Here is a 23,386-nt window from a genome sequence, read left to right as displayed (position 1 = left end):
CTGGGACTGGGGCTGGCGGAGTAAATTCCTGGGCCAGCGCGCATGCGTCGGCAGGTAGCAACCCAGCTCTTTATGACCAGGTGAGATGTTGGTGAGCAGGTAAAAAGGAGGATTTGCCTAAGCGATTCCAGGGAGCGGGCCCGGCCGAGCCCTCCAGCCCATGCCCGGCGGGGACCCATCGCCAGGAGCGCCGAGCCGCGATGTCCATACTTGCCAAAATGGGGGACTGGCAGGTACGAGGGTTTGCCTTGGCTGGGGCTGAGGTGGGCGGGGGTGGAGCGGGGGATGGGGGCCGGGAGGGGGGAGGCGGAGAGGAAGCGCCGTGGCCCAGGGCAGGGGAGTCGTAGGTGAGGCACGCCTGGCAGCGCCCAAGAGTGCTCCCGGGAGAGAGAGAGGACAGGAAAGACGAGCGCAGGCGGCGGCCGCGGCGCTGGGGGCAAAGCGCGCCGCCCTCGGGGCCCGGCTCCGGGAAAAGTCCGCCGCACGCTCCACAGGTGGCCCCCGGGGTCACTTGTGGTTTGGGTTACCGCCTTTTCTCCCACCTTCCCACCCCCATCCCCAATAGAAACTCGGGTGGATGACTAATTCAGACGGGGGGTGGGGAGGACTGGGCTGGGGTTGCGGTGCGCAGTGGGGAAGGTTCCCGGCTCGCTGTGCCTTGGGCCTCGCCCCAGACCCCCGGGCTGCGCATCGGGGTGGGATTCTGGTGCACCTGTTTCTCTTGGTGTCTCCAGATTTGGGGGACCTATTGGGTGAGCAGAATGGAAAGGGTTCCAACCGGCTGGGTCGCAGCGGGGAGCATTCTCCCCTTAAGAAACACTTAAAAGAGTTTGTCCAAAGTTTAGCTACTCACTCAGTCTGCTTCCCGACGTGGGTTCCTGCTGCCCGGGCTAGGGCTGGTGGATAAATGACGGGTGATGAGGCAGGGGGTCGCGAATTTTCGGAGAACTGCGCCAGCCAAACTTGACCCTGCTAGGCCGCAGGCGCCACAAGGCTGGCTGGGATCCACATCCTGCACTTCCAGAGCCCCAGACCCCGGGCCCGGCCACCGCACTCGGCCAGCGCTCTCCTTTTAACTTCCAGGCATTTTCCCTACGGGAGCAAGGGCGGCCCTGGTCCGGTTGGCGAGGTAGCGCCTCTCCCCAGTCGCGGATTTCATAATCGGAACCGCGGGGCCCTATTTTCGCCCCGGCCAAGGGAGGCCTGGTTAGGGTGAGATTCGGTGTGCCACAAGCCTGCGGGGCAATTTGAACCAAAAGCCTCCACCTTCCTAAAGGAAGAAATCAAGGCCCTGCTCCTCCTGGAGCAACTTTTGTTTTTGTTTTTTATTTAGGACATTAAAAGTACATTTCAGAGAAGTCTCCATCTTCACTACATTCCCTGGAGTTGGAGAAAGGAAGGCGTTTTGTATTCTATCTTTTACTTTGTATACTTTTGTAGGGTATTTTTATATCCCTTCCCAAGTAAAACCTCACTCAATGCAATTTCATCCCCCAAATCAGACTAAATTTGTGGTTTAAGGATGCAAATCCCACACCAAACACAAATCCTGGAAATCCACACCCATTTTCCCCCAACCCTGTGAGCTCAAAAGGCCCTTCCTAATGCTCTTCTCTGGGGCTGAAGACTGGGGGAGTTCTTTATTAAAAGCCTTTTGGGTTTTCTCTTTAAATTTGGGCAAATCTGGCTGCACAATTCTCAGACAGTGAGAGGACACCTGCAGCCCAGGGTTGGCCTGGGCCTGGGTCTCCAGTGAATCTAATATTTGAAACTGTGAGATTGCTGCTGAAAGGGGGAAAAAGAAGGAGCTTAGGGCCTGCTCCTGGCAAGTGTCCTCGGGCCTGAATCTTTTTTGTTTTGGGGGGCCCACAGGGGCAGATGCACCAGCCTCAGCCTTTTGGCACCCTAGGTAGTGCTAACCAGAAAAACTAAGGTCATTCCGGTCCCCTGTCTCTTTGTTTCTCTTGGCTTCTTAGAGATACTGGCTTTTCTGTTGCCCTCTCTGATTCCCCAGATCAGGTCTGAATCCCTGAGCCATAAACCCAGGTCTGGTGCTGCTGTCCCAGGACCCTGGGTCTCAGCACTGCTGGAACATTGACATGCAATGAAGTGACTGGTGGTAATGAAGCTCACACAAATGCAGTGAGGCTGGCTCCAGGGGCTACCCGGCCACTCTCCCAGGCCTTTCATTGGCACCCACACTGCAGGGAGGCGGCACAGAGCTGGCAGGCCTCAATCTGCACGTCAATAGCACCCTCCGCGGGAATACAACAACAGTTTAGCAGGCTGGCCAGTTTGGAGCCAGAGATCTGCGGGGGCACTGGGCAGTGATGACAGGGGAGGAGGGTGGAGGTGGAGTTGGAGAGGATAAAAGGCCTTAAATGCCTTTTTCAACCCGCAAACAGAAGCAAAAGAAAGCGAAACTTTGAGTTCCCATAGCGTAATGTGGAGAGTATATGGGGCATAAAAATATTGCTCTCAGGACTAGGATTTGACCTATTGGTCACAGTGCACTATGGCTGTGGCTATCATGGGGTCAGTACTCTGGCTCCTGGAGGCTCAGCTCCTGATGTCAACTACTGTGCTGGACGACAGGCCCACAGGGTCTAGCCCTAGAAGTTGACTACTTTCCAGGCAGAGTGGAGTCCAAACCTCCAGCCCATTTGACTAAGAAACTGCTCCCAATTCATGGGTTGAAGGCTGGTTCAAGGCAGGGTCCAGAGCTTCTGGAGGTCACCCCCCAGCACTGAATTCTCTTGCCTACTCTAGCATTCTTCTTAGTTTCTTTCTTTTTTTCTCTTTACTTTTTCTTTTCTTTCTTTCTTTTATTTTTTTTTAATTTTTTATTTTTTTGGTAGCAGGGGAGTGGGGGTCTTTGGCTTTGCTTAAGTCTTCTGGTGGGAGAATTGCCCCTCTGTGGGTACCTCCCTCCTCCTGCCTTCCTTCCACCTGTTAGAAAGTGCTTAGATTTCCAACAGCTTCCACCCACATGCAGGATGCACTGTGGAACCTGGGAGGCCTGGATATTTTTTAAAAACAGGCTAAGATGAGTCTGAGGTCTTTGAGGGGAGACCAACTGTTGTTGAAGAGTTTGCAGTATTTAAACTGGAGAAAGACAAACTTTTTTGGAGGATAAGTAGGAAAGCTCAGCCAGAGGAAATACTCTGTATTTGGAATTACCACACTAGGTCTTTTTCTTTTCCTTTCTCACTTTAAAAAAATAGAATAAACAGAAGTGTGTTGAATAAAACAGAAGTGTGTTGGTGGGAAACCCTGATGGAGCGAGCAAGCCCCTGTATGGAGCTGGAGACACTGACCTGGCCAACTTGGACAGGCGGTGGCCTTCTGGCTTCCAGGTTCCTTGTCAGCCGGATGGGCACTGTGCTGCCAGTGAGCCCCATATTAGTATCATCAAATCATAAAGGAACTCTTCCTTCTTTAATTAAAAAGGGGAAACTTGGGAAAACTGGAGCCGATTAGCACAGAAAAGAGTTGGTTCCCAATGATTTATTTTGATGCACAAGTGACAAGATACCTAGATTTGCAGGCGCACTGGGGTCTGAATGTCAGCTCAATTCCAGAAGCGGCTGAGTGTCTCCATAGAAGTTCTGTATTCTTGTTCACTTCGAACCCAAGAAACCTTAGCCCGAACACCAAGATGAATTTTCAGTTGGCCTCAGCTTCATACAATCGGAGGAAAGTCACTTAACCCCCGGAGCTGTCGAGTAACCTCTTCAGGGTACAACTTTTATTTTACACGCGGCAATTAAGAGATCGCAAATCCCAGCCCAGCGACTGTAGCCGTTTGGCATCATCTCCAACCTAGGGGAAAGCATAAAGCCAATAAAACTCCCAAGGTGCTGCGGCCCGAGGGGGTAACTGCCTTGAGTCCAGGCGATCTCTCCTTGGGCAAAAATCCTGGAGTGACTTCGCTGGTCTTGATTTGGTGGTTATTTTAATTGCGAAAGGGATAATGATTTCTAATAAAATTGGATGGTGCTGAAAGGGCAGCGGGGATTGAGGTGTTGGCCTGGGTGGGGGTGGAGGGTACTACAAGCCGGTCTTCAGGCCGGGTCACTCTGACCCCCGGTAGTTCGGAGCTTTATGGAAGGTGTTTTTGGCTAGGAGAAAGCAAGCCAAGAGAGAGAGAGAGAGAGAGAGAGAGAGAGAGAGAGAGAAGGAAATGGGATGAAATTGGTCTGGGGAAGGGGCCTTTGGGGCAGGGGAGCGAGGTGGAATCGGGCAAGATTTTCTCGCTAGCATGCAGGCGTGCACTCTAAGAGCAAGTTCGCAGCTTGCAAAGGCCTTTATACTTGGGTCGGAGCGGCCGGCGGCAGATTGTGGTACTGGCGAGCAATTGGACTATTGTTGATATGCTAATGAGGCGATTAGGCTGTTGGTAAAGAGCTGGAAAAGGGAAAAGTTTCTACCATTAGAGGGAGATCTCCGAGCGCACACGGGAGCTCTTTCCCTTCTCTCCTCCTCCTCCTCCTCTCCTCCTCCTCCTCTCCCTTCTCCTTCTGGCCCTCCTCCTCCTCCTCCGCGCCCTCCTCCTCCTCCTCGCCCTCCTCCTCCTCGCCCTCCTCCTCCTCCTCCTGTGCTCACCGCCGGCAGCCGGCAGCCGGCACTTTGCGCTTACCCAGAGTAGCTCCACTTGGGTGCGAGACGGAGAGGGGCAAATCCATTCACAGCGATCCATGAAAATGCTTTGGAAACTGACGGATAATATCAAGTACGAGGACTGCGAGGTAAGCGCGGTGCTGGCCCACTCATCCCGGCGGCCATCGACTCGGGGCTCGATCCTGCCTCTCCTCTTCCTTTCCTTGCAGCCAGCTGCGACATGCGGGTGGGACAAACTTTCACCAGTGCAGCGCCGGCCCCTCTGATTCTCCCCTAAGACCGCGGAGAAGCTGGGGAAGGAGAGTGTAGACGCTCCTTTCTTTCATTTCCTCATTCAAAGCTGTTGTCCCACTTTTCCCCTTCTCTGACCACTTTGAGCTGTGCCTGAGTGGGACGAGCATGTTTTTTTTTTTTTTTTAAACAATCGCTGGCAACTGGGCACGTGCTGTGTATTCCGCGTGTAGCTTCATCGAGATTCCGGGGACCCAAATCACCAGGAAGAGAAAGGAAAAAGAAAACCCTTTCTCTCTTCAAGTTCCTCTCTGATATTTAATATTAATTCTTTTATTTGTGCATCCAGTTTCTTCTTTCTTCCTCTTTTTGGACTTGGAGAAGGGACCTCACACTTCGTTCTGAGATGAGTTGCACCTCCCTGTTAGTGGGTTCAGCTTGGGAGCTGTTGGGCTCACTTCTGATTCTCCTGTGTTTCAAAAAGTTCTGAGCAGCTTCTCCCGTTGAGCTATTGGGTGAATACACCCCGTGGTGGTGGCGGTGCTGGGAATGCGGCTGCTTGGAGCGCTGTGGCCTCTGGGTCCGAGAGCAACCACCCCAGCAGCGGCTGGCGTTCAGCTGAGCGATCATGGGAATCCTGGCGCGTCTGTGGGCCGCCCCAGGTGCGGGGAGCCCGCCGGGCCCACAGAGCGCGCCCTTTGGAAAGCATCTTAAAACCTAGGGCTCCAGAGCTTCTTGGGGGCAGCCAGGGAGGCCGGAGAGCGAATGATCCATCTGAGGGAGGCTCTGGGAGTCAGCCTCACCCTCCCTTTCCAAACCCCATTAAATGAACGGATGAGTCCAGGGGAGAGAGTGGGCGTATGAGGCTCGAGGTCGTCCGAATAAATACCTGGCAGCCACAACTTTTGCTATTTCTTTCTCTTTTTTCGTTTGCCTTTTGGCATTTGGAGCTGGGAATGTCAGGCAGAGATGTCTGTGTACCCGCACGGAGGCGGGAGTCTTGCCTTCACTTGAAATCAGAAACTGAGTATATGCGAACGATGTGTTACCGACTCCCTCCTCCCTTTTCTTTCAGAATGCTATTTTACATCTTTCAGGCTTCCCCTTTTTGCCCCCCCCCCAATCTGGGTGGATGGGGCATGGGGTGACATCCCACGGGTACCAGCGCTTCTCTCGGGACTTCTGTCGCTTATGGGGAGGGACGCAGGGACCCCACGTCAGACAAGTTGCTTTGTTTTCGGGTGGGGTGGGGGCGTTTGGCGGACGGGTCGGGATGAAACAGAACCCCGCATCTTCTGCTAAGACAATCATTTTGTACTGATCTCAGTTCTGGCCCCGAGGCTGGGGCATTTTACTTTCGTGGAGGCCGAAACCCTGTTCTAGATGCGGGCTCCCTGGCAGCTCCGCGCGCAGAAGGGACCAGGACCAGGAGGGCGGGAGATGAACTTGCACCCCCAGAGGGACTAAGTGGGGGTGCGTGTGAATGAGGCCAAAAAGGATGAGAAAGGAGAGGGAGAGAAAAACAGCTAAACTCCAGGCTGTTTCAACAACTTTGACTGTGGGCTGGCGCTGGAGCGGGGATTTCGGGTTTCCGAGCCGGCCAGGGGCTGTCTGATTATGCCGGGGCTCTGCAGGGACACGCAGGAGGCAAGGTGCCGCTTGTTCTGACAACCCGGCGGGCAGACAGGCAGTGCGGGGAGAGCTAGCCGTGTCATCTGGGGGGGGGGGGGGTCGGGCGGGAGTGGCCCAGCCAGTCGGACGGGTTTGTGCCGGGAGCCCGGAGCCCGTGCCAGCGGCGCCCGGGCTGGGCCGCCTCGTGTCTGTGCGCGCCCCGGGCCGAGGCCCGGGGAGAGTAGAGCGAAGAGCGACAGCGGCCGCGAGCACACGGTCCGGTGCCGGTGTCCGAAGGGAAGCTCGAGAGGAGGCCGAGGAGAGGGCCCATGAAGCGGACGGGCGGGTCTCCGTCCGGGCTTTGGGCCGTGGAGGAGCCGCGCGGCAGCGGGCAGTCGAGTCCCGAGTCCCAGACTCCGCTGCGGAGCAGAGGAGCCCGTGGCCGGAGAGCGCCGGGCAGCGCCTCCGGAGCGGAGAGCCCGATGAACGCCCGGACGCGGTCCCCGGCAGCTCCTGCCCGCTACCCGCGACCCCCGCTACAACCCGAGGTCTGCCCCAGCCTTTTAGGTCTGATTGTCCTCGCTGGCTTCCTCTCCCCCTCCCCCTCCCCCACGGCCTCCCCCTCCGCGAGCTCCGGCTCAGCCCCCTCCTCCTCCTCCTCCCTCCCTCTTTCCCTCCCTTCCTCCTCTCGGGCTCTCCCTCCTTTCCTCCCTCCCCTCTGCCCACTCCGCGCTCCTCCGGGTCGCCCACACTTTCTTTCTCACACACGCACGCAGACACATTCTCCCTCTCTGCGCTCCGCGCCTCGGTCTCCCTCTCTCCCTCTTTCTCTTTCACTTTTGCATGCCCTGCAACCTTTTAAAATGTTGCCCCTTCCCTGTGATTCGCCAGACGCCGCGCCGCGGCCCCCCGCGCGCTCGCCCGCTCCCTCTCTCGCCCGCTTTTTGTCTCTCGCGCTCCCTGTCCCCACCTCCGATTTGCTACACTGAGGCTCCCGTCAATGGACTGCATTGAGAGCCGGCTCCGGCGCGAGTGGCCTCCGCGCTTCACGCTCGATCTCCAGATTCTTCCCTTATTGAGTGTTCGTGTAATATTAATAGTCATGAATCGCTGCTATTAGGAGGCTCCAGGAACGCTGCCCAGCGCGGGTATTAGAAGCTCAAGGGAAGCCGCCGCTAAGAAAAGAGGGGAGACACGGATTAAGGGACACACACACACACACTCATACACACTTTTTCCTTCTTGGGGGGTTCTTGATTTTTTTAAAGAACTTTGTATCGTAACTGATCACGGCAGGATAGAGACCGTGGGTTCGACCAGCTGAAGGAGCCGCGCGAATCGGTGGTTCAAGTTCTCATGGATCCGAGCGGGGCTCCGGCGCTCGGGGGAGCGTCCGCGCCGTAACTGGAGTCTTTGGGTGGCGCGGGGCTCTCGGCGCCTTTTGTGTGGGGCGCGCTCGGGCGGCTGGGCAGCCGGGTGCTCCGGGCTTGCTTTTTTTTTTTTTTTTTTTTCCACCCTGACTCGTTACCCCAGACTCTTCGCAGATGTTAGTTCACAGTTTTTCAGCTATGGTGAGTCCCACCCCCACCCCCATCCCTGTCTCCTTAGGAATTCTGTTCTGGAAACCTGGTGCCGCGAAGCTGCCCGAGACCTCGGGTTGCCTGCCCAGGTTTCTTTCATGATACCTTCTTCCATTTGCATTTCCCTCTCTCCTTTCTCTCGCCCCTTTCCATCCCTAAATCGAATGCCTTGCTACCCACCCCCGCCCCCGCTCGACCTCTCCGCGCACTCGGACCTACCCCGCAGCTGCTTCCCAAGGCGTGTTTCTCCCCCAGTTCATCTTTATTTCCTGGCGTCTTCATTTGTTCCTGAGATGTTCTCAACATTTGATGCTTAATCTGTCTGCAGGAAAATCGCAGCCCGGTGTGCCCCCTACCCCCAGGGTCTGCAGCTGAACCTCCGGGGGGTTCGCATTCCCTAGAACCAACTCTGCCTGTTTTGCAAGCGAATTGCAATAGAGGAACATAAACTCAGGCGTTTCTTTTGCCCTTTGGGGCTGGAGTGCAAGGGGCGGGGGCCTCCGCCCCGGGGTGCACCTCTCGCTTTTCAACCAAATAAGGCTGAATCTTCCTATTTTAAACCTTGACTTGACGCCCCCCTCTCTCCATTTCTACCATAAATCGACCTTGTCCAGAAAAAGCTCCTAACTGAGAAAGCGGAAAAGACAGATCCCTGATCCTGCACTTAAAACCTTCTTTAAGCTGGTAATTTAAACGTGTGCTTTCGTTACAGCCCCTGTGCGAAACATGTTTCTATTTAAATAGTCATGAAATGGTAATAGTCTTTGAAGGTTTATGATTTTTTCCCCTCCAAATAAATGGAAGAGAGTAAACAATAACTCAGTGGCAGGCAGGTTCAAATCCGGGGAACGAGAAAAGGCCGCTTCTGCTGTTTAATATTTAGTAGGAATTTTAATTTTGCTTAAGGGAGGTTTCACGCTGCAATTGAAGGGGCTGTATTCCAAGAGACCCTTTTCTATCTTCCCCCCCTTTTGAAAGAAACGCCTGAGGACAGTCTCTTGTGCCCTGTAGGTACAGGGTCTAATTCTTTTGCGGTATTCCCCCCCCCCCCCAAGGGCCTGTTTTACTTCTCGGGTATTTTCCGAAATGAACAGAGTAGAGCTGATATTTTTCCCGGTGGCTTGCCGAGGGGAACGGGAGATTTCCTACCTAGACTTGTGCATTTAGTGGAGACCGTTGTAACTCGACGCCTGATTTCTTCTTCTTTCCTTTCCCTCTCTCTTTCTTCTAGGACCGTCACGACGGCACCAGCAACGGGACGGCGCGGTTGCCCCAGCTGGGCACTGTAGGTCAATCTCCCTACACGAGCGCCCCGCCGCTGTCCCACACCCCCAATGCCGACTTCCAGCCCCCTTACTTCCCCCCGCCCTACCAGCCTATCTACCCCCAGTCGCAAGATCCTTACTCCCACGTCAACGACCCCTACAGCCTGAACCCCCTGCACGCCCAGCCGCAGCCGCAGCACCCGGGCTGGCCCGGCCAGAGGCAGAGCCAGGAGTCTGGGCTCCTGCACACGCACCGGGGGCTGCCCCACCAGCTGTCGGGCCTGGATCCTCGCAGGGACTACCGGCGGCACGAGGACCTCCTGCACGGCCCGCACGGGCTTGGCTCGGGACTCGGAGACCTCCCGATCCACTCCTTACCTCACGCCATCGAGGACGTCCCGGTAAGAGGCCGCGCGGGAGGGGACGCTTCCCTTCTCACCTACCCTCAAGAGAAGATTCCGGGAACACAGGGCCACCGGCCCGGGTTTTCCTCGATGACATTTCCTTTATCAAATATTTTTTGGGAGGAGGGGGGTGCTTTGAGAAGCGACGTAAAACAGCGAATTTAAAAAATTAAAAGCAATTGCGAACTGCCCCCAGAACAATGGTTCCCGGAGCTGCCTCAAACAATGCCTCCATTACCCTGTCCACCAACACAGAAATAAATCAGACCAACGTCACCATTGACACTGTCTTCCCCTCTCGACCACAGTAAACTGTTTTGGATGGTGAGAAGATCTAATTTCCACCGCTGAGTGTGGCATGGGGATTTCTCACTGTCCTGGGAAAGCTGTTAAATTTAACCAAAAGAACCTATCAAAGGCCCTCACAAGGTAAAAGAGAAATGTGGAAGACAGACTATGAAGATCATTTTAGCCGGATTTTCTAAGCACTAGCGAAACCCAAAAGTTACGTGTTCCCTATTCTGATTAAAGAAAAGTAAGTAGCAAATCCAAGTAGAGAGACATTAAAATGCAGGCTTCTCTTCCTAGGGGTGCTAAGTGGTGACCTCATAAATCATTAGCTAGGTTCCCAACGCCTATCAGAACCTGCTACACCCCATATTAAATTAAATGTTTTGAGACTATTGGGTAATACGTTATTTAAGTTCTAATTCACTTATCAATAAATGCAGTTTAAAATGATTCCTAAATAAGCATGGCATTATCACATTTACTATTTACCATGCAAACCAGCCTATTGATAATTTGAAAATACTTTTTGAAATTAAATTTAAACCAGCATCTCTGCTTCAACTCCATGTATTTATGGTTTCCTCACATCCTTCCCGAAATGGAATTAGAGCAGGTCAATAATTTTATTAAAGCTGTAAAGGGTTCTGTTAAAGCTGGTTTTCTTTGGAGAGGAAATGTATCTGGATGTGATTTTTGCTAAAATGCTATTTCAAATTACTGCATCAAATACAGCAGCAGTATGTCCGTTGACAGTTTAATGATTACTGCATTAGATTGTAAGGAAAATGGTCATATGAACTTACCTGCTTGCTTGGAAGATTTAAAACATTATTTAAGTTGTATAGGAAAATAGAAAATTTATTACAACTCTCATTTGGCCCAGTCAATCACAAATTTGTTGGTTATGTTTAGCAGCCTTGCATGGAAAACAAGAAAGTGGACACTTGATTCAGTGTAATGGTTAATGAGAATTGTGTGTGTTCAGATTTACATGTTTTTGGGAGCAAATATTTAATGTGCATTTTGGGAGAAGTAAAATAAAAGGGACAATAACTTATGAAAGAGCAATTTTAAAAAGAATTGGAAGTTGTAATCCTTTTAGTTCCTTTTCTCAGTTTATGAATCCTTTTCCTTGCCTGTTCTTTGGCATTATTGAAAGCACAAAATAATGTTGTAAGCTTTTGGAGCTACTGTGAATTAGAATTGCTCTACTTTGCAAAAATTTCAGGTGGTTGGTAAAATTTCTTAATACCTGTATGATCACTCTTTGTGATGAAATTGGTCAGTGGGAGAAATTAACCAAAAGATCAAATAAAAGCAAGGAAACCCAATTGCTGCTCTTCCCTCTCCCTCCCCCACCTTTTAAGAAAAAAAAAATTTTTCAAAGGAATTTGGGTCAGGAAAAGGGTTGTTTTCAATTTTCCCACTGCTGCAACAGTTAACCTTTAATAAGAATGACTGCTAAATATTTAAGAAAATCCAATCGATGGTGAAAATTATTTAATCATTAATATCTCAGTGGGGTTTTAAACTTAACAGTCTTCCCTGTATGGACAAGGTCTAGAAATAACACAAATAAAAGTATTATGCCACACTACATTTACTTTATGGGTTTAGGGTGCATGCATAAAGGGATCATATTTCCCCATATAGTTAAAACACAAGAACTGCAGCAGTAGTCATTTCTGAACATTTCTCAATTTAATTATACTTAAATCCAGAAGCACTTTAGGCAAGTTACAAATGAGAGCATTGAGTATAATAAAACCTGTAATAAAGCAACTTAGTACCATCCACCCGGAATCATTGCGATCAGGCACAATTAACAGGAGCATAAATCCAAGACAGAATGGAAAATGTTCGAATCAGTATTATTGTTGGACAAAGACTAGAGAAGGAAGTAATAGTTTTTTAAATGGTAATGCCTGTGTTTGGTAACGATTGCGAAATCTTCTATCTCAGCAGCCCTGGTGCTAATTTGTAAACACAGCCAGACATTATATTGCCTGTCAGTTTCTGCATTAGAAAACATGATTTCATTTTACTTTCTAATCACGTTTTGACTGGAGCACACACACATATACCCATCCATCTGTAGAAGAAAAAAAAAAGAAAGAAAAGAGAAAAAACCCTGCACTGACAAGTCTGCTGCTGGACATCAGGAAAGCAACTCCAAAGATTTTTTTCATTTTTGATAATTTTCATATTGCTGTCACATTCAGTTTAGGCAGTAGCCTTAATTTTTTTTTTATTTCTAGTTTTCCATAAGTGAAGGTGTACTGTGTTTGCTCTTTATTACATTACCTAAAGGGTTTCCAACACTCTCCTGTTCTATTGTGTTTCTCTCGCTTTTGCTACCTGAACACTGGAATCACTGAAGTCCGAAGCCGCTGAGGCGCCAAACTAAAGCTAGGTGCATTTCTAAAGGTTGAACTAACTGTGAGAAAGATTAGGCACTCCAAAACTTGATTTAATTTCTAAAGAAAGTTTTCCTCCCAACCCCACCCCCCTCAAACATGGATTATTTGCTGGGGGAGGAGAAATTGGCTGGGGGCATGCAGTGAAACCTCTTGAGTTGCAAAGCCCCAAATTCCAATAAGCCAAGATGAGATGTTTATATATAAATGTCATTATATGGGAGGGGGATTTTCTATTCTACACCTTCCCCTCCCCCCATCTTGCAGGGAATATTCATTTCCTTTTGTTTTGATTATACACTTACATCCATGTGTATCCTTTTGTTGCAGCATGTAGAAGACCCGGGTATTAACATCCCAGATCAAACTGTAATTAAGAAAGGTAAGCCATTTCCTTCTGCATTCCAAGCATGTCCTTACAGGCAGAGTGCTATTTAAGAGAACTTGCAGAACTGTATTTATTTTTTTCAAATAGGATTTCCTAAAGGCTCAGAATTAGCAAATAGCCATAGAAGAGCTGTGCTTAAATAATCGGCTTTCAGTATCTTGGTAATGGCAACAGGCTAGCTTTTTTTCTGATTCATGATTTGACCATTTAATTTAGTTTAATGATATTTGGACAAACACATGAAATGTGCAATAGTTGAACTGATTTGGAAGCAGCATTTCAATTTTGAAAGCATTTAATAGTTTAGTTAATTCATTCTGTGGAGTTAAGGCCATGAGTGTTAAGAAGTAAGTGTACCATGCTAAAATAGTACAATTTCATGTAAATATAAGGACAGATGATAAATGCACTGCTTAGCGGGGGTGGGGAGGGTGGGGGGTGGAGTTCATGTTCTTCAATTTAATTTCTTATTTGCTGTTTAAGGGTTTTAAAACTTTTTGTGAATTAGGCTAACAAAAAAGTTAGCTTTTGCTTAAAATTATCATTTTGAAGATGTCAGGACTGTTCGTGTATTTGCTCAGAGCAAAGATTGTTAGTGTCAAGTGATTTGGATGAATTTGTAATTTGAATTGTGTTTAGTGAGTAGAAATAAAGTTTCCTCCATTAAATGCTATTCACTTTTGGTAGCAGCTTTTTTTTTTTTTTTGGTTATGGTGGCAATGTTACATTTCAGGATTCTAGGCACCACCAGAGGACGATGCTATATAAAACTGTTCTCATTTCTAACCCCAATCAGTATATTGTTAGCTAGTTTAAAGTTTCATTTTTGCATCTGTGAAGTCTTTGTCACGTCAAATTAGATGTGCAAGGGATAAATCTTAAGAGATGCTCTTTCCAAGTCGACATGATAATTGGCTCTTTTATTAGTAATCTCTCAAGAGTTCGTTTAACTCCTATTGTCTCTATTAGCCTCCCCAGAGCTATTAATGTCACAAGTGATCTATCCAAAACCTAGAGCCCCCCACCTCCCCATACGGCTAGAATATCCCCATTAAAGAACGCATGAGGAGCACTGTGATGACAGCATGTGCATACTATTATATGTCTCCATGTGGAAATTTAAAATACAAATGCACTAAACTTAAAATGGTTGTGAATGCATCTAAACTATATTGAGAAATGTAACCATTAAGTATACTTTTTGTTGGTCTTTTATTTTTTTCTAACAAAGGTAGGTGCAACAATGAAGAGCTTATGGTTTTAACTAGGCAGAACACTCTACATCCTACCCTCCTCCCAATGAAGGTGCTTAAGGTTTAAGCCAAGAGGGCCATTAAGTATTTACTCAACAAAAGGACCCATTGCTACTATTTTACAGTGGGCCTGTTTTTCACCCCCACCCCACCCCTAGTTCAAAACCGGGCTTGAAATGGATCTCCAAAACCTCTTTTTTTTTTGAAATGGAATATAAGAAAGGAACCATTTATCAGAAGGATGAGACGAGAATGCACCTCTTCTAGCTTGGTGCCTTATCTGAAATGCTCATTTATTGGCTGCTTTAGCCATCTAAACTGTCGCCTGGTTTTAATAATAGGTTATCTTGAAGCTTTTTCTTCCCGACAGTAAATCCCTTGCCCTGCAAAAACTCCGAAGTACACATAACTCAGCCAGGGTTGGCAAATGTAACTTCGCCCCCTACCCCCCATTCCCGCTCTTGGGCACCTTGTCTGGGCCCACTCTGCTCGGATGCTTAGAGCCCAAGGGGTCGCAATTTCACCACCCATCTCTAGCCAGCACCCTTTAGGGGAAGGGAAAAGGGTCAGGCCAGACACAGAGGCCTGGTTGGCGCCTAGAAACCGAGGCTCGAATGGAGGAGGGATTAGGACAGGGAATAGGAAGGGAGTTTGAGAAAACGGGAAAAAGAGCTTCCGAATTTCCCAGCTGGACGGGAAGAAAGCGGGGTGAGCGGCACAAGTCTGGGAACCCGCCCCTGCCCGGGGCAAGAACCCGGGTCGGGCAAGATTTTAGCGGGGGACCCTCGACGCCCACACGCGGCCTCCCCATCTGTCTCCGCAGGCCCCGTGTCCCTGTCCAAGTCCAACAGCAACGCCGTCTCCGCCATCCCTATTAACAAGGACAACCTCTTCGGTGGCGTGGTGAACCCCAACGAAGTTTTCTGTTCAGTTCCGGGTCGACTCTCACTCCTCAGCTCCACCTCGAAGTACAAGGTCACAGTGGCGGAAGTGCAGCGGCGCCTCTCACCGCCCGAATGTCTAAACGCGTCGCTGCTGGGCGGAGTGCTCCGGAGGTGAGGCCCCGCGCCGCCCCGCCCGTCCCGCCCCGCGGCCCAGGAAGCCATGCGCCTGCGCCAGGGCGACGGCGGTGGCGCAACTGCGCTTTGCACCCGGGCCCTCCCTTCGCGGGAAAAGAAAGGGGCGGGGAGAAGAACGTAGAACCCAGGGGGTGGGAGCTGGGGGGCGGAGCGAAGCAGCCCGCGCCTGCGCTCTCCGCCTCGGTCCCGCGCTCTCGGGGCTTCTGGCGCGCGCCCTGGACTCCGCCGCGCGCTCGCGGGGTCCTGCGTGCTCCGGTGCGCGCACGCGCACCTCGCTCCGCTATGGGCTCAGTCCCGGCCGCCGCAGCCGCGGGGCGCCGTGCAGCCACCTATTCCCTTTTCGCGCACACCTGGCAAGCCCAGGGAAACTTCTCTCTCAGGCTCTTCGCTTTGCCCTACCACTGTGGAGAGACTTGTAAGGCTACCGAGTGACTTTTAGCTGTAGGAAGGGAAAGGTTTCGAGGGCGCACGCCACGCCCCCTGGTCGCTGTTACCTCCCATCAGACAGGGATCCCTGGTGCCAGAGGCATCTGCTGGTTCTGACTTACTGCAATGTGTGCCAGGCAGCGAGCAGGCCCGTTTCATATGCATGATGTGTAGTCGCTACCAAAGAATGCATACTTCGCAGATAAGCTTTTGTAAAGAGTCAGCGAAGTAAAGCACCTTCCCTCCAGCAGGTTTCTTCTTGCTGCTCGCTTCCTCCTAGATTTGTGAGTTGTGGGGTCCTGTGTTGATCTTACCTGCTTAGTAAGTTTATTACTCTCCTCTCCCTTCTCCTCCTTAAATAAGACCAAGAAGTTTCGTTGTTTTGACCTTATTCATTTATTTATCTATATGTGGACTCAAACAGATCTACCCTGGTGGGTATATCCCACTCAGATCCTCTCTAAGGGTGTTTGGGATGGTTCCAATAGCAGCGAATCTTATCTCTTCCTCTTTCCCAGTCACTTTGCTTTCCCTTTGTAATCTTTCACTGACACAATCTTTTCTCTGCCCTCTGCTTTTTCCTTCCCTTCCCCCATCTTCAATATTGGAGACTGTTTACCTAGGGGAGTATAATCTAATCCACACAATTAAAGAGCACTTGAGTAGGGAATAAAATCTGAAATTAATTAATTTGCTGTTTTATTTAAACAATTTATCTTAACCACTTTCTGATTATGGGAGTCTATTTAGACATCTATTTAGAACCGCCTCCATTGTCTCTGAAATCGGGGAAATATTTTAAGGCTGATATCAGCCTTTGACATTTCCAGTTAGGCTGGTGACATGGCATGTAAACAGTTGGTGAAATGAATTTCCCATTGGGGCTAAAGCCAGAGCATGAAACGTGAGAGTGATGAAAACTTTGGTCACTCTGAACAACCTGACTGCAGATCTTGCAAAGACAATTTAAAGACCCCATTGGGATCTATGTGATTGTAACAACAGGGAAAATATACAGTAATCAGTTGCACTCAAGAATGCCTCCAACTTTAGAGACCAGAGCTGTGTTTGTTTGTGGTTCTCTAGAAAGTTGGGAAATCAGAACCTTCCAACCTGCCACAAGAGTTGCAATAACAGCCAAACGCAGGAGGTGCTTTACAGTTTAACCAGCATTTATCTCCTATAATCTTTCTGTACCATTCCTTCCTAGGTTCCCTTCCTCTAAATGTCTCTGGGCCACACTTCTGAATTTTTGAGAGCAATTTTAGGAAGCTTTCAAAATGACTTTAATGTGATGCAGAGCAACCCAATGTGTTCTAAATCCCTATCTCACATATATTTATGAAACAGGGCGAAGTCTAAAAATGGAGGAAGATCTTTAAGAGAAAAACTGGACAAAATAGGATTAAATCTGCCAGCAGGGAGACGTAAAGCTGCCAACGTTACCCTGCTCACATCACTAGTGGAGGGTAAGCGAATCCAGTTGCTAACTAGAAGGGTCTGCCTCTCGGAAATGGATGATATTTAGTGGCCAGATGTTTGGGTATATTTTGTGTCAATTGGGCAGTTTCATCTTTCTAAAGAATGTAGCCGGAAGTGAACGAAATTCTTGCATGCCAAAAAACTATTTGCATATATTCCTATCCTTCTTCCTTTACTCCCTCTACTACTACAAAATTTCACCTTCCCAACCCATTTCTGACCTAAACAATGCACAAATTTAAGAACTGCACATTCTCCAAGTTCCTGTCTCCTTTAAAGAACTCAGCAGTAAATCACTTAAGTTATTCTGACATCTGCGTTTGAGAAATGCGTGACCATTACTTCCTGAATTAATTTGGGAATCTTTGACCTGCAGCCTGATTTAAGACCGTCCTGAAAGCTCAGGGTTATATGCCCTTGTAGGTTTTTGTTTTCCAAACATATGCTCCCTTATCTCTTGTTTAATTGTGCTTCTCTCCTGGAGGGGAAGAAAGCAATTTTAGACTTTGGATTGTTTGGATATAGAAAGAAAAAAAGAAATACAAGATTGCATGAAAGTTTCTCATGGCAAGAAAGATTTTAATACACACACACACCTTCCAGACTCCTCAAAACAAGCCAATGCTGTCCTAACTCCCAGCTCTAGATAAACTGTCATAGGGTCCCTTCTCATTCCTGCCCCCTCTAGATTCCCACTTTTTTTTTTGGAGGGGGGGTAATACTAAATTGGCTTAAGTTTGGGTTTTGGAATGAATGTAAAGCTCTCTTTTGTCTTCCTGTCTTGTGGTACATGCTCATAGGAAGAAAGAAAGCTGCTTAAATTATCAGGTAGATTTTTTTTTTTTTTTTACAAGTAACATTCACATTTAAAGGAGGCATTTTATCTTATTTACATCTTGTATTTGAGAAGACAGTTTGCAATTGAATCCAAGCTATAGCTTTGTAAATTATTTTTTAAATGTTTAAAACTATGTATTTGAGGAGGACTGCTATGATTTCCATCTGTTAGTGGTGCCAGAATGATAATAATATAACTGTTTAAAAAACCCACAATTGTTCAGAGCCAGAAACTCAACTACAGTAGCATTCTATGAAAATAATAGCAGTACATAGAGAAGCCACGATTCATACCCCCAAAGAATTACATGCCATGGAAATGGGGGTGGTGGCTCAGGGTGCAGCCTGAGAGCTGGTCTGGGTCTGGGGGTTGAGTGCTGTAGCAGGGAGGCTGTTTTTGGAGAACTGTTATTGTTTGTGATCCGCTCCATTTTATGGAAACAAGCTCTGCGGAGAGGGCTTTGATGCTCTAATTGGCGCATGCGTTCTTCCGGAGCTGGAGCTAATGGCAGGAAGCCCTGCAGTAAAAACCAACTGGTTCAGGAAATTAAAACCAAAGATTCGAAAATCAACAACACAGACAGACTCAGTGGAGTGACCCTCAAATCCTCCTGGTTAATCGGTTTGGATGAACAGATAATTATATGTGATCAAGTTAAAATGTAAACCCCCAGTTGTTCCCTTGCAGAAAAGCTCAAGGAGTAATTATGAATATCGTTTATGAAAGTGTTGATAGGTGTGAGGTTGGAATATAAGAACCATTTTAAAAGAGAAGTTGGGGAAGTGTTAGTCAAGACAGAAAATGGAACTGGAGATGGTGGAGGGATTCACTTTTTCAAATCATCTTGGCTTTTTAGGACAGATGTTATGTTTGTTCATCAGTGCACCTACCAGATCCTATAGAGAAGGAAGAAAATGACCGAAGTGAGAAAACAAGTAGTTTGTGTTTCCTTCAACTTTGGGGTTAAGAAAATAAGGGAGTGGAGAGAAAGTTTTGATCCCAATTTTTTTCATTCCCTTGCCCTCACCTCCCTCTTTTTACTCCTTGCCAGGAGAAGCCGTCCACCTAGCCAGGGACTTTGGGTACGTGTGCGAAACCGAATTTCCTGCCAAAGCAGTAGCTGAATTTCTCAACCGACAACATTCCGATCCCAATGAGCAAGTGACAAGAAAAAACATGCTCCTGGCTACAAAGTAAGGCATTTACCTCTGCAGGGTCTCTGTGTCTCATTGTTGAGAGAAAGAAAAATTGCTTTTGCACTCCATTTTCTCCTTTCCCTTTTGCATTCAGGGCTTTGTTGTTGTAAATACTGAAGTTACAATACAGCCTTAAAAACCCTCATCTATATGCAAAGAGAAACACAGGTGGGATTGTTAGTGTAGGGCCATATTTTCCCTCTCTTTCTTCTTATTTTAAAAAAATTTAAATGACTGTGTATGGGGGTGAGATACAGGAGAAATTTGAAGCTGAATGTGGATTTGTGACTGTTTGAGAAGGCTCAGAATCAAATCCTCAAAGGGGCTGTGGACTTGCCTATATCAGTTTTTCTCTCCCATCAATATGTTCTTCAAGGGCAAAGATTAAGCAGTGGCCTGCAAAATAGAGAAGTCAGAGCTGTCCTGCTTTCACACTAATCCTGAATTCCATTTCTTATCTCTCTTTCTCTTCCCTCCTCAGAAGTCAGTGTCTGTTTCTCTCTCTTCTCTCTCTCTCTCTCTCTCTCTCTCTCTCACACACACACACACACACACACACACACACACAAACACAAGTTTTAGCCTACAGGCAAGATGTCAAATAGGTTTCAAAATGGCCTAAGTTATATTCCCATTGGTGCCTGGGCTGAAAAGACTTCTCCAGGTGGTGTGTGAAAAGAAAATGACTGTTTTGATATGTTTTCTGGAAATTAAAAGGCTTGTTTGGAAGCCCTTAATTATCAAAAGTCGATGTCAGAGGAGGGCATGGAACCAGAGGGGAGAAGCTGAGCCTTGGGTGGGACAGGATTTCTGGCCTGGGGACATCAGCTGGCCTCAGTGAAGCCAGCCAGCCAATGCTGCTGGTTCTTCCTCCTTCCCACCCCTACTGCCCCCCAGGCCAGGTTGCCCTACCTCAGGAAGGCCCCTGCTAGTCCCTGCTTTCAGGTTCAGGAGCAGAACTTCTTTGTAGTGGCCTCCTCTGTCTACATTTGTAACTTTTCAAGACCATTTCTGAAATTCCAACTTTTCCTCTTCCCATGGCATCGTAAGCACACCCACATTTACAATTTCCCTAAAGAATTTTAATTTAAGGTGTATATGGGAATAGGGGGAATGGGAAACTGTTTCTTTTCCCTCCAAACTACCTTGAATCATCACCTAGTAACAGTTTATTTATTTATTTATTTATTTTTGGTGCCAACTTGTTTTTTGAAAGCAAAATAATCCTGAGCAAAGTTTTGCCTCTCTGTCCAAATTCAACCTGCTTTGATTTGAAGGCAAATAGTGGAAACTTTATTCCACAGAATGCTGCTGAGTTCTCTCTAGAGAAACAAGGAAGAGGAGAGGGTCTGTAAAATTTTTGGAAAAGGAAGGCTGATGCCTGTATCCTATGGCTAGGAAGCCCAGAAGTATTTCTGACTTCTGGTGGAACTTCTCTTACTCTGTGTGTGACATGGCTTCCCACGTCTAGGATGTTTGGTATGGGAAAGGTGGGGATAGAAGTTTGTTGCATCTGAGGGTCGGTAGTGGGTAACAGAGGGGGATGCAGACGTTTTCACAGGCCCTGGGGCCCGTGCATTTAAGGAAGGAGAGGTGGTTTAGTGGGCGCTGGGAGTGACTGGTATCCCAGCCTGTGTCCTCGAGAACCCTGGGTCCTGCCAGGTGCTGTGGATGGGGGCGGGGGGGCCACTGCAGGGAGAAAGGTCTGCTGTGTGCTGCTGGCGCTGCCCGAGGGGAGCCTCACCCTCTCTCCCCGCTCTGCTTGTGCTGCAGACAGATATGCAAAGAGTTCACCGACCTGCTGGCTCAGGACCGATCTCCCCTGGGGAACTCGCGGCCCAACCCCATCCTGGAGCCCGGCATCCAGAGCTGCTTGACTCACTTCAACCTCATCTCCCATGGCTTCGGCAGCCCGGCGGTGTGCGCCGCGGTCACCGCGCTGCAGAACTATCTCACCGAGGCCCTCAAGGCCATGGACAAAATGTACCTCAGCAACAACCCCAACAGCCACACGGACAACAGCGCCAAAAGCAGTGACAAAGAGGAGAAGCACAGAAAGTGAGGCTCTCCTCCCGCCCCGGCCCCGCCCGCCCGCCGCCTGCCTCACCAGCCCGCGCGCGCCCACCCACTCGGCCCCTCCCCCACCGGCAGGTGACAGCTCCGGACCGGCGACCCTCACTGCTGCTGCTACTGCTGCCGCTGCTGCCGCTGCCGCCGCCCTCCGGTGCCCCGGGTTCCCGGGACTGCTCACTCGACTGCCAGTGGGCAGCCGCTGTCCACTGGGCCCGGTGCCTCGACGTCCCCGTCGGACCACGCCCCCGCCCTCAAGTGGAGCCTAAGAGGACAGAACGGGCCGTGGAGCCAGCCAAGAAAAGTTCTGTCGAGTTGTGGACTTTTTTTTTTTTTTTTAAACAACAACAGTAAATCAACAACAACTTAAAAAAAAAAAACATTTAAAAAAACTTTTTTTTTTTTCTAAAAAAAAGAACATAAAAAAGTTTAAAAAAATTATATTGAGCTTCATGGGACTGAATCACCACCTTCCCTTACACTCTTCAGTTCAGATTGTAGCCATACTTAAAAAAAAAAAAGGCAAAGAGGATAATGACATTTTTATCAGTATTGTGAATAAACTTGAACACAAATACACGAAGTTCCATGTCATGTCTTCAGTTGTAGAAGTTTTCCCTCTTCAAGGTAAAGCGACCAACTTGAACTTTCTCCAGCAACACGATTCACAGTTATATAAGGGAATCAGTGTTCATGTCTCTGTATATATTTATTTATGTGTAATTTAATGGGATTTGTAAATATGGTGAGTCTGTTTTTTCGCCCTTTTTTTTTTTTTATTTATCTGGTGATCTCGTTTACCTCTTGTTTAGTGGGTTTTGAATCTTCCCTATTAGTTCCTCATGTGGTTCATGGTACTTATTTAGAAATTCAAGGTTTGGGGGATTCCCACCCCCCTCCCGGGATTCATGAGTTTAGCCCTGTTGTAGCATGTTAAAGATGACAATGAAACAGCTGAACAAATAAAAAGAAAAGTAAAATAAAATTTTATACATAATTAGTATTACATTTAGCTTTTCATTGAACTGAAAAAAAAAAAGTGATTGGACCCTGGAAACAAAAATTTGAAACTTGAGTGGTTTGATAACCCTTCTATGTCTTGTGGGGAGGGAAAAAAAAAGTTTATTTTGTTCCACTGTCCTCCCTTAAAAGCATCATTTGAGCAATAAATGAGTATTGTCTTTACACCAAGGGTTAGGGATTTTTCCTCTTTCTCTCACTCTTTTTGTTCAGAGAACTCCAAACATTTGGGACCACCTGGTATTCTGTATTTTCACTGGCCATATTGGAAGCAGTTCTAGTTGTATTGTATTGAGTTGTGCTGGCAGTACTTTCCATGCCTGTCAATGTATCATAGTCCTTTGTTGCCCAGATAAATAAATATTTGATACGCTTTATGTCGATTTTTTTTTTTATTCAGTGGCTGTCTTTACCCAGGCGTATTTTTGTTCTTGGCAGTATTTTTTATTCAGTATGGTTACAGTAATTGAGTTTAACTCTCCCTTGGCAATTGCTCCTTGCAATAAGCAGCTGAACCCATTGTTTCCCTCAAGTATAATAAAAACTTACTTTCAACTTGGAGTTCAGAGCAGGGTATCATTTAGATATTCCACTGAGTCTGTATTCAGACAAATGATACAATAAAACCCAATGTATTCTTTTGGATAAAAGATTGTTTGTACCGCTAAAGGAATGACATACTATCTTTTCCTTACCAGAAACATTAATTTTATTATTAAAAATAAAGTTTTATTTATTTATGTTGATCCTTTAGGTTTTCATTTGCGTTTTGGAAACCCAATCATTAAGGATGACAAGGATAATGGAGAACGGAAGAACAGAAGACCCCCCTCCCCCCCATAACTACTTTGGAATCTGTCTCTGAAGATAGCTGAAATTTAAATTATTAGTTCATTAGCAATAAGGAAATACCCACTTCAACCTGCATTTATTTGCTCCGGCTTCTCTGTGGCTAAGACATGTCAGAAACTTTAACCTGGCTCTACTTTTCTTGGGGGAGAGAAGGAACCGTGGTAGAAATAGACACAGAATACAGAGGGCAACTTGTCTCCATTTATTTTAATATTTTACCTGGAGATGAATTTACTCCTGGGCTGTTCTTAAGGAGCTCTGGAGGTAGCAGAGGGGAGTGAGAAATTATGTTGATTCCTGGAATCTTTTCTGCTTACCCCCTTAATGCCAGCCCACCCCCTTTCTATCACCACAGTGCTCCTC

At 47.9% G+C, this 23,386-nt stretch overlaps 1 protein-coding gene across 3 annotated transcripts; it reads left to right on the top strand.

Moving 5' to 3' along the window:
• Positions 1–200: 200 nt before the first annotated feature.
• On the top strand, positions 201–21,143 carry Tfap2a (transcription factor AP-2 alpha). 3 transcript variants are annotated; one of them, XM_026384616.2, is made up of 7 exons: positions 201–233; positions 9,274–9,708; positions 12,750–12,801; positions 14,884–15,115; positions 16,916–17,034; positions 18,937–19,078; positions 20,855–21,143. In XM_026384616.2, the coding sequence occupies exons 1-7, from the start codon at positions 201–203 to the stop codon at positions 21,141–21,143; spliced, it is 1,302 nt and encodes a 433-aa protein (XP_026240401.1). The 3 variants fall into 3 exon arrangements, with proteins under 3 accessions (XP_026240401.1, XP_026240400.1, XP_026240402.1); XM_026384615.2 differs by lacking the exon at positions 201–233 and adding an exon at positions 4,698–4,748; XM_026384617.2 differs by lacking the exon at positions 201–233 and adding an exon at positions 8,007–8,033.
• Positions 21,144–23,386: the final 2,243 nt, after the last annotated feature.

This window comes from Urocitellus parryii, chromosome 8, assembly GCF_045843805.1.
Source record: "Urocitellus parryii isolate mUroPar1 chromosome 8, mUroPar1.hap1, whole genome shotgun sequence".
In the NCBI taxonomy this organism is placed as follows: Eukaryota; Metazoa; Chordata; class Mammalia; order Rodentia; family Sciuridae; genus Urocitellus; species Urocitellus parryii.
Note: the sequence above shows the minus strand (reverse complement) of the source record. Positions and strands in the feature narration are given on the sequence as shown.